Source organism: Triticum aestivum, chromosome 1A (genome assembly GCF_018294505.1).
Source record: "Triticum aestivum cultivar Chinese Spring chromosome 1A, IWGSC CS RefSeq v2.1, whole genome shotgun sequence".
Taxonomy (NCBI): Eukaryota; Viridiplantae; Streptophyta; class Magnoliopsida; order Poales; family Poaceae; genus Triticum; species Triticum aestivum.
The window spans coordinates 405300786-405318114 of record NC_057794.1 but is presented as its reverse complement, the minus strand read 5'-3'; the positions used below and the strand labels follow the sequence as shown (position 1 = coordinate 405318114).

At 45.6% G+C, this 17329-nt stretch overlaps 1 protein-coding gene across 1 annotated transcript; it reads left to right on the top strand.

Moving 5' to 3' along the window:
• Positions 1–9525: 9525 nt before the first annotated feature.
• On the top strand, positions 9526–16786 carry LOC123053285 (glyoxysomal fatty acid beta-oxidation multifunctional protein MFP-a). Its single transcript, XM_044476743.1, has 18 exons — positions 9526–9800; positions 10419–10490; positions 10563–10619; positions 10702–10755; positions 10845–10912; positions 11010–11091; positions 11681–11736; positions 11861–12163; positions 12258–12344; positions 12766–12940; positions 13018–13139; positions 13888–14051; positions 14126–14380; positions 15089–15210; positions 15287–15408; positions 15895–16043; positions 16137–16275; positions 16402–16786. The coding sequence occupies exons 1-18, from the start codon at positions 9707–9709 to the stop codon at positions 16438–16440; spliced, it is 2160 nt and encodes a 719-aa protein (XP_044332678.1). The 5' UTR covers positions 9526–9706; the 3' UTR covers positions 16441–16786.
• Positions 16787–17329: the final 543 nt, after the last annotated feature.

The following is a 17329-nucleotide window of genomic DNA, read 5'->3' as shown; positions in this document are numbered from 1 at the left end:
CAATAGCGGAACCTGGATGCTCATATTGGCTCCCACATATTCTACGAAGATCTTTATCGGTCAGACCGCATAACAACATACGTTGTTCCCTTTGTCATCGGTATGTTACTTGCACGAGATTCGATCATCGGTATCTCAATACCTAGTTCAATCTCGTTACCGGCAAGTCTCTTTACTCGTTCCATAATACATCATCCCGCAACTAACTCATTAGTTGTAATGCTTGCAAGGCTTAAGTGATGTGCATTACCGAGTGGGCCCAGAGATACCTCTCCGACAATCGGAGTGACAAATCCTAATCTCGAAATACGCCAACCCAACAAGTACCTTCAGAGACACCTGTAGAGCACCTTTATAATCACCCAGTTACATTGTGACGTTTGGTAGCACACAAAGTCTTCCTCTGGTAAACGGGAGTTGCATAATCTCATAGTCATAGGAACATGTATAAGTCATGAAGGAATGGGTCAAGTCAATCACATCATTCTCCTAATGATGTGATCACGTTAATCAAATGAAAACTCATGTCTATGGCTAGGAAACATAACCATCTTTGATCAACGAGCTAGTCAAGTAGAGGCATACTAGTGACACTCTGTTTGTCTATGTATTCACACAAGTATTATGTTTCCGGTTAATACAATTCTAACATGAATAATAAACATTTATCATGATATAAGGAAATAAATAATAACTTTATTATTGCCTCTAGGGCATATTTCCTTCAATAACTGGCTAGGCTTTTAGGGTTTAGCCATTACAATCTCGTGGTAGATCAACTCTTGTAATACTCATATTCATCAAGATCAATCAAGCAGGAAGTAGGGTATTACCTCCATAGAGAGGGCCCGAACCTGGGTAAACATCGTGTCCCCTATCTCCTGTAACCATCGATCATAGACGCACATTTCGGGACCCCCTACCCGAGATCTATCGGTTTTGACACCGATAGAGAGTACAACCCACCAGGGCGTGCCAGGAGGCCCAGGCGCGCCCTGGTGGGTTGTGTCCACCTCGGGTGCCCCCTGGACCGCCTCTTTGCTCTATAAATACCCCAATATTCTAGAAACCCTAGGGGAGTCGATGAAATATTGATCCAGCCGCCACAGAGTCCAGAACCACCCGATCCAATCTAGACACCATCTCGGATGGGGTTCACCACCTCCATTGGTGCCTCTCCGATGATGCGTGAGTAGTTCTTTGTAGACCTTCGGGTCTGTAGTTAGTATCTAGATGGCTTCCTCTCTCTCTCTCTTGATTCTCAATACAATGGTCTCTTGGAGATCCATATGATGTAACTCTTTTGCAGTGTGTTTGTTGGGATCCGATGAACTTTGAGTTTATGATCAGATCTATCTTTTTATATCCATGAAAGTATTTGAGTTTCTTTGATCTCTTTTATGCATGATTGCTTATAGCCTCGTATTTCTTCTCTGATATTTGGGTTTTGTTTGGCCAACTTGATCTATTTATCTTGCAATGGGAAGAGGTGCTCTGTAGTGGGTTTGATCTTACGGTGCTTGATCCCAGTGACAGAAGGGGAACCAACACGTATGTATCATTGCTACTAAGGATAAAACGATGGGGTCTATCTCTACATAGATATATCTTGTCTACATCATGTTATCGTTCTTATTGCATTACTCCATTTCTCCATGAACTTAATACACTAGATACATGCTGATAGCGGTTAATGTGTGGAGTAATAGTAGTAGATGCAGGCATGAGTCGGTTTACTAATCTTGGACATGATGCCTATGTAATGATCATTGCCTGGATATCCTCATGAGTATTTGAAGTTCTGTCAATTGCCCAACAGTAATTTGTTCACCCACCGTTTGCTATTTTTCTCGAGATAAGCCACTTGTGAAACCTACGTCTCCTGGGTCTCTTTCTCATATATTTGCCTTTGTGATCTACTTTTCCTTTGCATTTATTTTCAGATCTATTAATCCAAAAATACAAAAATACTTTGCTGCACTTTATTTTATTTGCGATCTATTTATTCAATCTATTACAACTTTCTCTCGTCAACGCACCAATTTCTGGCACCGTTACCCGAAAGGGATTGACAACCCCTTTAACACGTGGGGTTGCGAGTATTTGTTATTTGTGTGCAGGGCCTGTTTACGTTGTGTTGCTTGGTTCTCCTACTGGTTCGATAACCTTGGTTTCATATCTGAGGAAAATACCTACCGCCACTGTGTTGCATCATCCCTTCCTCTTTGGGGAAATATCGATGTAGCTTCAAGCGACATCAAAGGGTGTTCGTTCCTTGCAGGTGACCGCAATACTCAAGTACACTTTCATCAAGCTCAATGAGTACTTCCTAAAGCATTCCAAAAGCACGACCAAGTGGATGGCGAAAACATGGACTATCCATTCAAGGTTCATGATTGGTTGTTGCATCAAGAGCGCAAGTCTTCCCACCAACAAGTGATCAAATATAATAAAAAAGAAATGATCTATCAAATCGATGAGCCAGGTGGGATAATAAGGGACGGTGTGTCTTATGGTGGAGTTGCGTACGAGGCGCACATCAAAAACCGGTGGTGTCAGTGTGAGAGGTCACACAAGTATCATTGGCCTTGCTCGCATTTGATGACCACAACACGGACGAGAAACTTGCCTGTATCCGATGGTACAATGGTGTGGTTGCACGAGTTCACATTGGAACGAACGAGGTTGACGTGGGCACCTCGGTTTAATCCTTTCCTTGATCCGTCACAGTGGCCTGAGTATGATGGTCCACACATTGTGCCAGATCCCGCACTCATGGTGCCTATGAGGGGAAGAAGAAGAAGAAGAAAGAAGAGGTTCAGGAGTGACATGGATGATCTAGCTAGATACACCGGAATGAAGCAATTTGGTAGTGGTCATTTCATGGAGGCACCAGACACCAACAATTGTGGAGAATGCACGAAAAGACCCAGAACCAACACGAGCACTAGTCAAACACGTGGCTGTAGAAGAGGTTCCACCGGCACATGAGGATGAAGGACTAGTCTTGGAGGGGGCCGTGGAGGAAGGACTAGTCTTGGAGGGGGCCGTGGAGGACGGATGAGAGGTGGTGGTCGTGGATCCAGTGGTTCTAGGACACGTCGGGTTGATAGAGGAAGGCCTATCGACGTGTTGCTAAATCCGGATGGTTGAAATAATGTGAATGGTACTACTTGTCTCCTTCCATGTCAATTTGTTGATATATTTGCTTAACATCTTTAATTGTCTGATTCTTTACATGTCAATGTGTTCATATGTTTGACTTATCATCTTTAATTGTTGTAGGCATGGCTTCATCCGGTTCCATGACGAGGTCACCGTGTGCTAACCAATAAGACATGTCGAACAAGTGGGAGAATGCATCTTTGCACAAGGTGAAGGAGAAAGATGTGAGAATCCCATCATATTGGTGTGGAGATGTTTTCAAGGTGAAGGTTGAGATTACGATCCTCAGGTTGGTCGGCCGCACCCAACCCGAGTCTCGAGAACTATGCACACCGCGTTTCCGTTCCTAAGTATGCAACCGAGCTAGGAGTTGATCCTCAGGCCGATTTCGCAAATCGACCTGAGTCTTAGGGGCTAATGGGATCAGTGGTGTTATGTTTTCCTTCATGTGCATCTCGGATTTTTGGCTGACACACACCTTGAGGGCTACTAGCTATATATCTTGGCAGAGAATAAATTGCACCAATCAAGAAAAGATATATCCATAAAAAATCAGCCCAAGACCGAGGTGGTGCACCACCTCGGATGAAGTCCGGCATAAAGCTTAGATACAAATGGTTGGCTCCATAGAGGGCACTTCCAGCATTAAGCTCGGCTAAACTCCTTTGACTTTTTCGAGCCAAGGTGATCTATGACACCTCCGATACAGTCCGACATTGGAGCTCGGCTGCAAAAAGACACCTCGGATACAGTCCGGCATTGGATCTTAGATATAGTCCGGCGTTGGAGCATGGATGCAGTCCGGCGTTAGAGCTCGGCCGCAAAAAGACACCTCGGATACAGTCTGGCATTGGAGCTTGGATATAGTCCAGCGTTGGAGCTCGGACATGAGAGGACACTGCCACACGGGGAAACATCAAACCTGAGGTGTCGGGGGGATGACCCCCGGGTAGGCCCAAGCCGGCGAAGCGACACTTCAAAACATCGGGGCGGCCAGCGCCCCTTGGTCCGGCTGCCCGGCTGCTCCGGCCGGTTTGCCACCCGGCTGCTCCAGTCGGCCCCCCGTCTGGCTGCTCCAGCCGGCCTGCTATGCTGAGTCAACAACGGCGTCACATCCGACCCGACACGGACAAGATGGCCATATCGTGGCCACTATTGCTGATAAAGCATACATTGTTCACTCGTCACACACGACATCATGTATAATGCTACTTGTCCCTGGGCACTAATGTATAAAGTGACGCAGGGGGCACACCCTTGGCCAAGAAGTCACTGACTTGGCCAAGGAGGCACTTACTTGGCCAAGAGGACAAGCACACTACAAAGGACACATACATCCATACACGAGCAGAGAAAGCTCATTCGGCTAGGAGCGCACACAGGCTCACTTGGCCACACACCCACTCACGTACATGGAGACAAGCACATAACTTCTCTCTCATGTCTTCTCTAAATATAGCTCTAGTAGCAACTCTGTCTTGCTATATACACTACATATATAGGATGCAGTAGTAAGGGTGTTACCTCCCCACGAGGGCCCCGAACATGGGTAAACCACCACGCGCTATTTGCCCAATCCCGTCCTGGATCTCCATTGCACCTTGCCCTCACCTCAAGCCATCCCGTGGCATTTGGCGTGATGCGATTCACCCTGCGAGAATATCACGACACAAGGTGTGGCGTAAAAAATAACAAGGCATTGATAAAGGCTGAAGACTTAAAGGGCTCCTCGGATGCCTGACGTGTGAACTCTTCGGATTTAGCTCGACAACCCTCAAGATCGAAGATGGGAAGATTTGTTGAACCGGTTTTCAAGACCGACGATCAAAGATGAAGAACAGTTTAGAAGAATCGAGGAGCGTCCCCAACTTAAGACCAGTTCAGGGGCTACTGACGGTGTCCTCGATTAGGGGGTATTCATCACGTCGTCACCCAACCAGCTGGATCGGGCCGAGGACCCCCATGGCGGTTCACTCATGGGCCACTTCGGGCAGCCCATGCCATATACAAGGGGGTTTCCACAAGACTTGGCGCACAAGCCGAGGACTCTCCTAAATCCCTAGGCCTCCGGTGTATTATATAAACCAAGGCCATGCTAGTCAATAGAGGAACTGATATTCATTAGAACAATCTCGTGGTAGATACATGTACCCTGTACTATCCCCCATATGAATACAGTCAAAAGCAGGACGTAGGGTATTATCTCTTCGAGAGAGCCTGAACCTGGTTAAAATCCCGTGTCCATGTTACCACCGCTCCAAGACACCTAGCTTAGGACCCCAATTACGAGATACACCAGATTTCACACCGACACCAGGCATGGAAGATCAGGAGTTTCAAGAAGAGATCTTCGAAGGCATTCACATTCACGCGACCCATGAAGCTTCCCCAGTCAGTTTGCCTGTAGGTTTAAGGCAGATGGCATGGATCCAAGTTTCCAGGATGATTTCCAATGCAAGTGTTTCTTTGGTGTTTAGCCTTCAAGGTTGTATTTGTGTATGACTTAACCATGATGGTCCTATTTATGTAAGACATTATGTATTGAGTGTAAACTCTTGATTATCAGTTCATTATACACAGTGACACGCTAATCATGGGACACTAATGCATGTAAAATGGGAGGCTTTGACCATATAGGTCGGGGTCCCCACAGATAGTCTAGTGGCTATTCCCGCTCATCCTCTATGATCTTGTGTCACGATGCGCCACAAATCCTTTTGGTACTAGAATTGTGCAGGACCACCAACAATGACAAGGATGAGTCCTCGGAAAACCACTCAACAAGAGTGTTCATCTGTGATGCAAGTGCCGGCGTACAATATGAGCATACACAATCTTAGCAGGAGTTCTTGTGGAGATATAAAAAATTGAATGATGAAATTCTTCGAATACCTTGGGACGAAATGGAGCCGAGGAGCATCCGAGTGAAGGGGGCCAGACATTTGGCGGCTCAACCAGGCGACCGAGGAGCGACCGGGTGATAGGGGCCAGAAGGTTGGTGGCTCAACGAAGCGGCTAAGGAGTGTCCGGTTGCGGGGAGGTGGCCGATAGGGGCCGATGCGGGTAGGCAGACGAATGGCGGGCGGCTTGCCGATGCTATATCTGGCTCGTCTGAGTGGCAGCGGGTTGTCGCAGCGGTGCGGGTATGGGGCAGGGTAGTGAGGGACGATGCGGGGAGGCGCGGCCGGTCAGCGGGATGAGACGGGCATGGGGGCGAGCGTGGAGGCACCCTAAAAGTTCGCCGGTTGCCTCATGACAAAGTTTACACGAAAGAGGAAGGGGTTATACACTATCTCATAATTTTTTTAGGAGTTCATGGAGCTACTGGAGTATTTTATTTTAAAAAAAATTGGCCAACACGAATGGGGAAGGGATTATACACGATCGGAGCCGTGGAGCAGACAAAAAATTTATGAGTCTCATTGGGTGTAAGAGCATCTACATCTGGGTACCTCAAGCCAGCCTTATACCCCGGATAGGTCGTCCGACCACTGTCCGGGTTTAATTTTGACCCACACGATCGCCTCAAAGGTCCTCAAACGGCCGGGCTGACCAGCACCCTTCATATCCAACACAAATAAGGGCAGATATGGGGGCACCCGGGCACGCCTGCCACGTCGGACCCGGCCCACGCTGACCCACCCGACCCCACATATATTTCTCCTCATCCACTCGCCGGACCAAACCCTAGGCACTTCACTCCACTCTCCTCCGTCACCCAAGTTCGTCTCTGGCACCTTTCGACCGTCTCCGGCATGGCGGGCAGCGGATCCGAGTCCTTCACCTCCAGATCCGTCGAACTCGAACTCATCCCACGCAGCCCTGAGAAGAAGATGGTCGTTCGGCTTGCGCTCCGTCACGCTCGGGAGGATGCGCGTGCAAGGTAGCACTTGGGCTCCTTTCGCTGGGAATCCATTGCGTCCTCCCAAATGGCGCTAGATCCGGCGCTAGGTCAGCCGTAGCTGCCTCGTCGGAGGCAATGAAGTCCGTCTGGCGTCCGAACGCGGTGGCGGACGCGAACCCCTCCGTTGGCGCGCCGAGCATCAGGATGCACCATGGGCCTCGAGACGAGTACATGGCACGTCGTGCCCGCCGTGCCTGGCACCGGACGCGGGAGGCGACCCTCACAGTGGTGGACGTCGGTGAGGCGGAGTCGCATTCTCTGGTGCCCCGTATGGCACATCAGTCCGGACGCCGCAACCACATTGTGGTGGACGTCGGTGGCTTGTCCCAGGACGGATCCGTTATCAATTTGACGTCCACCGGCACCGTTCGGGTTACGGGCTCCGACAAGGAAGAGTAAGGCATGGGAGACAGCGGCGCCTTGAGTCTCGTGAGCCGGCTCGCCATGCCTCACTCTACCTTGCCGGCAACCGGACCAACACTCTGAGGGGTGCAGCTGGCCGCCGGACATAGCCATGGCAGAGCCGGGCGAGCGGGGAGCGAAACCGGATGAAGCTCCGCTCAATAATCGTTGCGTTGCATGTAATAATATGGATTTGAGGTATCTAATTTGAGATATTCAGATGTGAAACGCATTTTTTGAGACATGACTGATCATTGCGAGAGTTTTTGAGGTCGGATTTAGCAAGTCCAGCTATAGATGAAAGATAGCTGGCGGCGGCCATCGGCATTGGTTTGCGCAACCAGCCATGGCCCTTGGGTGGAGCAGATGTAGCGTTGCCACCGGCCTTCTTGTCTGCAATTGATGTTGGGTCCGAGCCGCAAGTGGATTTTGCCTGCTCTGATCTGCATGTCCGACGATGGCACTTGTGCTTCAAAATGGAGCTTTGGTGTCACCCTCCTAGTCAGATGCTTGCGTCGGAGCAGAGTTTTCGGTGGTGTTTGGTTCTCTAGTCTTAGGAAAAAAAATTATAGTCCCAACTAAAAAGTCCTTAGTCCCTGAAAAGTCCCTCCCTGTTTGTTTCCAGAGACTAAAAAATCCCTAGTCTCTTCCTAGAGGTTATTAAATGATCATGTTGCCCCTAGTATATAGAAAAATAACAATCAAATAACACCATGGGGTGACGGGCCAATGAATGCATGGAAGGGCATTGTTGGAAAAGTCCCCAAAAATCCTCAAAAGACTCTCCTTGAGAGTCTTTTTCATTTAGTCCCAAATGCCTATTTCAATCCCTAAAAAGCTCCTTCCGTTTGGTAAAAATGTCTTTAAAAAAAACTTTTTCTAGTCCCTACATAAAAAAATCCCTGAAAACAAACACCCCATTCGTCAGCTGGCACGAGGGGCAGTTTGCTGGGTTGGGTAATTGCATGCTGGCCTATGCGGCAGGTTTCTTGGCCAAGGGCCCTCGCGCGTGAGCGGCGGACATCAGAGGACGCGCTGTCGGTGCGCGGCAGGTCAGGTAGGAGGGACGGCGGGGCCCAGCGACAGGGACGACGAGCCAACGCTCTATGAGCGCGCGTGGAAGTCTTGGCCGCACGTCGTCGCCGTCCCACGAATCGCCCAGGCAGATGGCGCACTCGTGCGCCGCGGCCACGTCCCGGACGCCGAGTACCCGAGCAGCGATGACGTGCACGCAAAGTTATCGTTCCCACGGTGATGCAGGGAGGAGGACCAAGCGGAAACGGACCAAGCGATTGAGATCTGACTACGCTCATGTTGTTCGGCAGTTTTGCAAAAAACATCTGATGTGCCAGATACATATGTCGTTTAAAAAAAAATCAAATTAATGGTGTAGATACTAATGGGTCCGTGGTTTGCTGCAAGCCTACATTTGACCAGCCTTTTGGGCCTGGCCTACCGTCCATGTGATATGTGAAAGAGCCGTTTCACCCTTTCAGCACTTCCCGTGAATAAGGGCATCTCCAGCCGTTGGAGCCCCCAAAACACCATTAAATAAAAAAAATGATGTTTTCAGAGGCCAAATGCTTCATCAAGTCGAAATAGGAGTGCATGAGGAGGCATCTTCCCAGCTACACCCCACTTCAACCAAAATTTGTGAGGGAAACGATTAAATGGTCCAAGAAAAAGGACATGTAGAGAGACACGATTCGTCGAAACTTTCGCCGACGCCCCTGAGAGTCCCCCAACGCGTTGGGTTTTGCCTGGATTTTGTCGGTGCTATTTTGACGTCCTGGGAGGGGGGAGAGGGGGGGTGCGCTGGGGCGTAGCTAGGCCGTTTTTCGACAAAAAGCGTCGCCAAGACTAAAACCGAGCCTAAAAAGATGTTTCGGGAACGTCCTGGAAGGGCGGATGAAGATGCTCTAAAGCGGAAGTGAAACCGCGCTAATGACTGGAGCCACACGGATCTCTAGAGATCGGATGGCTCGGGAGGAGGTTTGCGCCAGCAGGAAAAAAAACCGGCTGAAACTAAGCGTTTTCTTTTTTTTTACGAGTTCATCGAATTGTTGGAGCATTTTTTTAAAATTCTTTTTTGGCCAACAGCAGGATTTGTTATAGACACTGTACTGCCGGAGATGCTCTTAACTGCACACGCAAGCAGCTTCACCTGTGCTTCACTCAAGAAAACAAAAGAAGCAGCTTCAGCTGTGCCGGCCGGCCGTCTCGTCCCCGACGGAGATGGCGAGGGGCGCAACCACCATGGAGGTCCGCGCCGACGGCGTCGCCGTCATCACCATCTCCAACCCGCCCGTCAACGCCCTCTCCTTTGACGGTACATCTCCATTCCCCCCGACCGTTTTCCGCCGGATTTGGCCTCGATTCCGCGCGGTTTCCGGAAGATCCGCGTGGGATTCACATCGCCCAGGAGCGGCCCGGCTCGTCTGCTGGAGCGCGCAGCGTGCTGTTTGATGACGCGATTTTGCTGCGCATTGGGGAATTCTTCGGTTTTCTCCCAAGATCATGGAATTTCCTAAATTGATCTGCGCATCACGTTTCAGTAGCCCCCACATATGCAGAACAACGATCGGCCATGGCCGCGGCAACGGAGTGGCTCTGCCTGCTGCCTGCTAAAGATTACCGACTAACATTGCTCCACCCACATATAGAACTGTATGCCCATTTCTTCATGCCCATGTATTGTGTCATGCAAGCGGGACAAGAAACAACGTGCGTTGCTACGGACTAAAAAAGTTCGTTATGTTTATGAAACTAATTAACTTATTGAATTGAAGTGCTTCTTAGAGCAATCTAGATAGCAGCACTGTTCCGTGTGCCATGTTTATTGACCGACAAACTGATGATCCATCAGTGTTCAATCATTTTCCAAGCGTAGGTAAATTCTGTGGACTAGTAATGTGGGCATGATAGGCCTCTCTTTTCTGTTCTGCAGTCATAGCTAGCTTGCAGAGCAACTATGGAGAAGCTCTAAGAAGGAATGATGTCAAGGCCATCGTTCTCACTGGTATTTAACAAAATCACCTTGTCAGGCATCCTATGCAAGTGCGATATTTCTAGTGTTTTACACTTTGTGCAGGGGCCAAAGGGAGGTTTTCAGGTGGATTTGATATAAATGGATTCGGAAATAAACCAAGTAAGAACAAGATGGTACACTGAGTATTTTGTTGCATTGCTCACTTCCATTGCTAAGTCTCCGTGTCCCCCTACCCACCCAGAAAACGAGAAGCCCGGGTCCTTTTCGATTGATTTTCTGACTGGCGTAGTGGAAGGTAACTTATGAGCCTCTTCGTCTAACCCAAGTTTGTCAACAAGTAGACCTTTTCCTTACATTTCATCACTAAGTACTAGCTGCTGCCAGATGCTCAGAAGCCGTCAGTGGCTGCTATAGATGGTGTTGCTCTAGGTGGTGGCTTAGAGCTTGCAATGGTATGGTTAGGTTCTATATTTGGGGTTATGCTTAGACCTTTTCGGTTTCTCTGAAGAAGTGTCTATTTGCTCAACACTGTACTTTCTTCTTATGCAGGTTTGCCATGCTCGCGTTTCTACACCGTCAGCTCAATTAGGACTACCTGAACTTCAGCTTGGTATCATTCCTGGAATGGGAGGTACTCTCAAGTCTCAGCACGGTCTTGCATGTGATATTATATTTCTCATACTTCCCTGTGTGTACTTCTTACCTTTGGTCTAAACATGAGTACATTGTGCGCTGCACCTGTCTCCTTTGGAAAGAGGCTACCGTGTTCTTGTTCATATTTCCATTTTACTTATGGGATACAAAGGAAGCAAAAGAAGAATGGTAGATCCATATGCCGTAGGATGGAAGAGATTTCAACCCCATAAGCAATTGCTCTATGCGGACACAGTAGATGTTGAATTATGACTTCTCGAACTAATCTAGGCCTCCTCAGGCCTGGGGCATTTCATTCAATAAACATAATCACAGTATACATATGAAAGAAACTAGGAAGAAAGGGAACTTGGTGTAATCTGTTAAAAACACTCTTTTGTTTATCGGTCTGCTGTATCATACAGCTAACCATGATACATAATCATTTTAAAGGAAAGGTATAAAAAATGTTCCACTGCAAGTTCAAGAGACGGCTCCTTGCATGTTGATTTCTCTGCTAAATTCACAGGCTGCTCAAATTTTCTTTTCTTGTTTTATGTTGATTGAAAGGTCTTCACCTACTGCAGGAACACAACGATTGCCCCGCCTTGTTGGCCTGCAAAAAGCTCTTGAGATGATGTTGGTATGGCTGATTTGTACATTGCAAGATGCAATGCATGCACAGTTGTTTTCCTCGTGTTGAACATGCAAGAAAATTATGAGAGTGTTGTGTGTTGACCATGAATACTTGTGTCTTTTCTTAATAGATGTCAAAGTCTATAAAAGGAGTAGAGGCTCACAAATTCGGTTTGGTTGATGCCATAGTTTCAGCTGATAAGCTGGTCAGCACTGCCTGTTCTTGTGCTCTGGAAATCCACGAACACAAAAAGCCATGGTTAAAGAGTCTCCTGAGAACGGATAGACTTACAGATATTGTGGAAGCAAAGAAAATTCTTAAATCTGCGAGAGTACAAGCCCTAAAACAGTCTGCTAATCTTCAACATCCGTTAGTTTGCATTGATGTTATTGAAGAAGGAATTCTTTTTGGCCCTCGTGCCGCCCTCATGAAGGTAAATCACTAGGTAGTCCTACATCGTGGAGCATCTACCATAAGCCCTTAGTGGTTCTTAGTGCTTTTCAATATTCTATTTTGACAATTGACAGGAAGTGCTTTCTGGAAAAATGCTTGAGCAATCTCAAACAAGCAAAAGCTTAAGACATGTCTTTTTCGCCCAACGCGCGACTTCAAAGGTTGGTAGAACTGCAAGGATAAAGCTTTGGAAATATTTGTTCTCATACTTGCTTTTATCCAGCCTCAGAAGTTAGTGTTATTTAGTTATCGGCTCCCAGTAAAACCAAAACACAACAATAGTTCTTATATTTCTTTCAGTCTAATTAGTTGAAGGTCAGCACACTATAAAGTGCAGAACATATATTTATTCATTTTAGAAGATGAAACTTATGATCTGAATGTAACATGTGCAAAAATTCCGGATGTTTGTATTCTGGTTTTCCTTTATTACATGTAAGCTCCTTTTGCATCTACTGATAAAAATGCTCATAAGGTCGGTATAGGACCATAAATATTAAATGGAAACTGAGCTTTTCTTGGAAGTTAGCGGTTTAGCATGATGTATGCATTCATTTAACTGACTGTCTCATGCTCTAATAGATACCAAATATTACCAACTTGGGTTTGACACCACGGAGAATACTAAAGGCAGCTATTGTTGGGGGAGGTCTAATGGGATCCGGAATTGCAACTGCGTTCATACTGAGTGACATTGTGGTAGTCTTGAAAGAAGTAAATGAGAAGTTCTTGAATACTGGTATTAACAGAATTAAAGGTGAGTTCTTTTTACCTTGGAAACTTCTATTGAGATTGTCTTTGCAGTTTATCATATATTCTTTCTTTTCTGTTCAGCCAATTTGCAGAGTTTTGTCAAAAAGGGAAGAATGACCAAAGATGATTATGAAAATAAACTTTCTCTACTGTCCGGTGTTCTTGACTATGAGCAATTTAGAGATGCAGATGTGGTCATTGAGGTAGATCCAGTTTGTTGACAAATACTTCTTTCTCTGATCTTATTCCATAGGAAATATCACTGAACACTGATCTAGTGCTCGTTTCACCCTGCTCCTCGATAATAATCTATATAAGCGGATGCAACTGGTGATATTCAAGGCACCTCCTTCGCTTTGATGCCTAAAGAAATCGTACTAGAATTCTAAATAGGAAAATCGACTAGTAGGCCCCACAATAATCTAAAATGTAAACATCCTACAAACTCCTTATAAACCCAGAAACAAGGAGCTGTACCGCTTATTGTGCTAGGGACAAGTTATAATGGACAAGATTATCATATATAGATAGTGGTGATATTTGAAATATAAAATTGTACAGTACTAACATGCAACTGCGCTGGGAAAGTAAAATGTCGCTGATTTGTGTTAATTTCCAGCATAGTGCCATAGTTATAAAATCAGAAATGGTATCAGGATATTCGCTTTACAACATTTTTTCCTCTTTGTTAAACAAAAATATCTACTTAGCTTAGGGCCAAATGGACAATGATTGTGATGGAAAATTAATGCAAGTCTTGGAAGATTGTGGAAGCAAGAAATATTTTCTTATTTCAAGTACTACCATTCTTATCAAACATTTGCTTATGTATAATCATTTATTATGTTCACCACAGCTTTTGAGTCAAGCATTCTAACTTGCACTAATCTATATGCTTAGATGAAGGAGAGCACATAATGATCTTGACGGCTACTTGATAAAATCTTGCAGGCCGTTATTGAGGATATATCGCTGAAGCAGCAAATATTCTCTGACCTTGAAAGGAGCTGTCACTCTAATTGCATATTTGCCACAAATACTTCGACGATAGATTTGCAGTTAATTGGCCAACAGACAGCTTGTCAAGATCGAATTGTTGGTGCCCACTTCTTCAGGTAGTCCATTATGCACTTCATATTCCATATCCCATCTTTCTCAACTCAAGTATCTAACTGTAGTATACTTGCAGTCCAGCTCATGTCATGCCACTGTTGGAAATAGTTCGTACTCAGCAGACTTCCTCACAAGTTATTGTGGACTTGCTAGATGTGGCGAAGAAGATACGGAAAACACCAATTGTTGTTGGGAGCTGCACTGGGTTTGCTGTCAATAGGATGTTTTTTCCTTATGGACAGGTGGCTGGTTTGCTTGTTGATTATGGTTTGGATGTATATCACATAGACCATGTGATAACACAATTTGGAATGCCGATGGGGCCATTTCGGTAAGGATATATCAGATATTGTGAGCTGCACAATTGGCCAGTTCCCTTGCATACTCAAGCAGTTAGGCTACGGCTTTTAGTGAATTACTGCAGAATTTTAAGATCATTTTTTTGCCCTTGCTTTCTGATTTCTGGTATCATAGGAACCAACTATTGTCCACAGCTTTGACAAAGCATTATGGTTCAGTGTTGACTTAGATGAATAATAGCTCATTTAGATGTAAGCTTGCACTGGTAGTGTTTAATCTCGGTCCTCTGCCATATGGTCATTTTTCTTTGTTTCTTTCCTAGTCAAATACTTATGTTTGATCTGGGAACTTGTAATATATTTTGGTTGAGTTAGATAGAATTTGGCTGCCGCGTTTTTGCACCTGTTAAGTTAATAAATCAGAGTAGCTACTTCCTTTTGAGTTTTTATTGGTTTCCAGTAGAGTATTGTGGTAGGACCGAAGTAGTCTTTTGATGGAAAACATATTTATGCTATCTTGTTCCTCTTTTGGCTGCTTTATAGAGCTTGTCTGTTATTTGCTTTGATATTGGTAGAGTTCTTGGTTTTTATTATCATAGAGTGCCTTAACATTGTTCCCATGCAATCTAGTTCAGATTAATGCAACACATGTACACACCTTCATGTTCATTTATGGAACATTTTCGTAGATATATATTTATTTGTCTGACAGTAGTTTCTTTTTTATCATGTCTGTACAGATTAGCTGATCTTGTAGGCTTTGGCGTTGCCGTTGCCACTGGAAAGCAATATTATCAGAGTTACCCAGAGCGATGCTATAAATCGCTTCTTACTGCAGTTATGCTGGAGGAGAACAGGACAGGTTCTTCCATATCGAAAATACACTCCACTTAGTGCTTGGTATCTCATTGTTAATTAACTTGTGGAATCCTGGACAGGTGAATCTTCTCGTAAGGGATTTTATCTTTATGATGATAAGCGACAAGCTTCTCCAGACCCTGATATCAAAAAGTATGTTGAGAAATCAAGAAAGATGGCAGGTGTTGCACAAGATCCTAAGGTCATGTTATATCTAACTTAGTTATCTACTTCTGGTTTATTAAAGAATGATTTGAAACCCAAAAGAAAATCTTGTTATCTGTACATCACCTGCATGGACACATCTCAGTGTCACAGATGTATTCATTTTAGTTCTCACGGTACCTTTCTCTATCGCTGGCATGTGTTGTATCTTCTTTTCTGTGTTCATTTTCTTTGGATGATCTGTAAGATGCAGAAAATTTGGCTATGAGATAAACCCAACTTAAATGATTAGTTCAAGTCCAAAATAACTCGGGGCACTATTCAGTGCACTATAAGCTATATGTGAATTACAAGATGTGAACATTGTACCATATCACAGTTTGTGATCGAGTACATGTTGTCTGTGTGTGCATCTTTTTGCCTGTCATCGTTGTACTGCACACCGTGTACATACTAGCCTGTCGATTCAGTGTTTCACTCGTTTTGCTCAAACAAATCTGACAAGCGATTTCATTTCCCTCAGCTGCTGAAATTAACAGACAAGGACATTGTAGAGATGGTCTTCTTTCCCGTGGTGAATGAGGCCTGCCGAGTCCTTGATGAGGGAATTGCACTGAAAGCATCTGATCTTGATGTAGCATCCATTATGGGAATGGGCTTCCCTTCTTTTAGGTCCAACTGCTTACCCCTGAACTGATATATATTTATCCTAACTGATATATTTATCTTAACTGATCAGTCCTATGTGATCTCTTTTTACACCAGGGGTGGAGTGATGTTTTGGGCCGACTCTCTCAGCGCGGAATACGTGTACCGCAGACTGGACGGGTGGTCCAAAGATTATGGAGAGTTCTTCAAACCCTGTGAATATCTAGCTGCCAGAGCTAGTCACGGCGCATCCTTGGTAAGATTCTATCGCATTTCCGCGTCATTGATGTAGCTTTGGGATCCGGAATGGCGCTTCTTCTCATTCTACTGAATTAGTGAATTTTGCATCACCTGATTGTGCATCCCCTGAAAACTGTTGCAGGCTGCCACCACAGCTGATGGCACCAAGTCGCGACTCTAGATGGTTTACCTGGGTGTTTTGCCATGTCCAGTCGGGATGGAGGAGCTGGAATGTTCCGGATACGATCGTGTATTAGATGTAATAAAGTGCACGGCAAAAATGCTAGGTTGGTTTTGAGTGTTGGTGGGTGCGGCTGTTTTTCTTCTGCAACTGCTGCTGTGTGATGTGTTACCATGGTCTTACCCACGGCCCAGTAGTTTTGTGCATTGTGGATTCCCCTGGCGTACTGTTGCGACATGTCCGCGAAACCTCTGTATGTTTTTACAGGGCCAGGGATAGTACATGCGATCCTTGTCAATTGTGGAAATAAAATGCCAACCTTGTGTCTTTTCCTCCGTTGATTTCATATACATCATCCTCAGTTGAAACTGCAAACCAATGGTTGGACGGTTAGAAGGACAGTGGTATCACCGTGTTCAAATCATAGACACCGGTATTCGTGTTTTTCTGAATTTATTTTATGTCTTTTGGTGATGTACTGGGTTAACATAAAGAGAAAACCCTGTATTTTTGCGACTGCAGAAAACGAAAATTATGTGGTGGTTCGTGTGTCTAGAGCAGATCTCCGGCTGCAACTGCGAGGCGTGCAGCACATATACATACGCAAGGAAAGGCAGACCGTCCACCTCCACGTACCAGACCAGCTGTGCTTCCAACGTCCATACGTGTCCAAGAGGCGTTTATCCGTATACCGTACTTTGAGGAGCAAAGCAAACCTACGACCAGGTGAAGGAACTTATATTATGGGACGAAGGGAATAGGTTGGTTTTGAGTGTTGGTGAGTGCGGTCTTTTTCTTCTGCAGCTGCTGCCGTGTAATGTGTTCAGGGGCGAACCCAGAACAAAAATGACCCGGTGTCCATATGTACATCACATATGCATAGAAACAT

Bases quoted from the DNA above. Each gene is read 5' to 3' on its own strand.
- LOC123053285 (XM_044476743.1), top strand. From the start codon at position 9,707: ATGGCGAGGGGCGCAACCACCATGGAGGTCCGCGCCGACGGCGTCGCC. The intron at 12,345-12,765 runs GTTGGTAGAACT...ATGCTCTAATAG, and splicing joins CCCAACGCGCGACTTCAAAG to ATACCAAATATTACCAACTT. The intron at 16,044-16,136 runs GTCCAACTGCTT...TTTTTACACCAG, and splicing joins ATGGGCTTCCCTTCTTTTAG to GGGTGGAGTGATGTTTTGGG.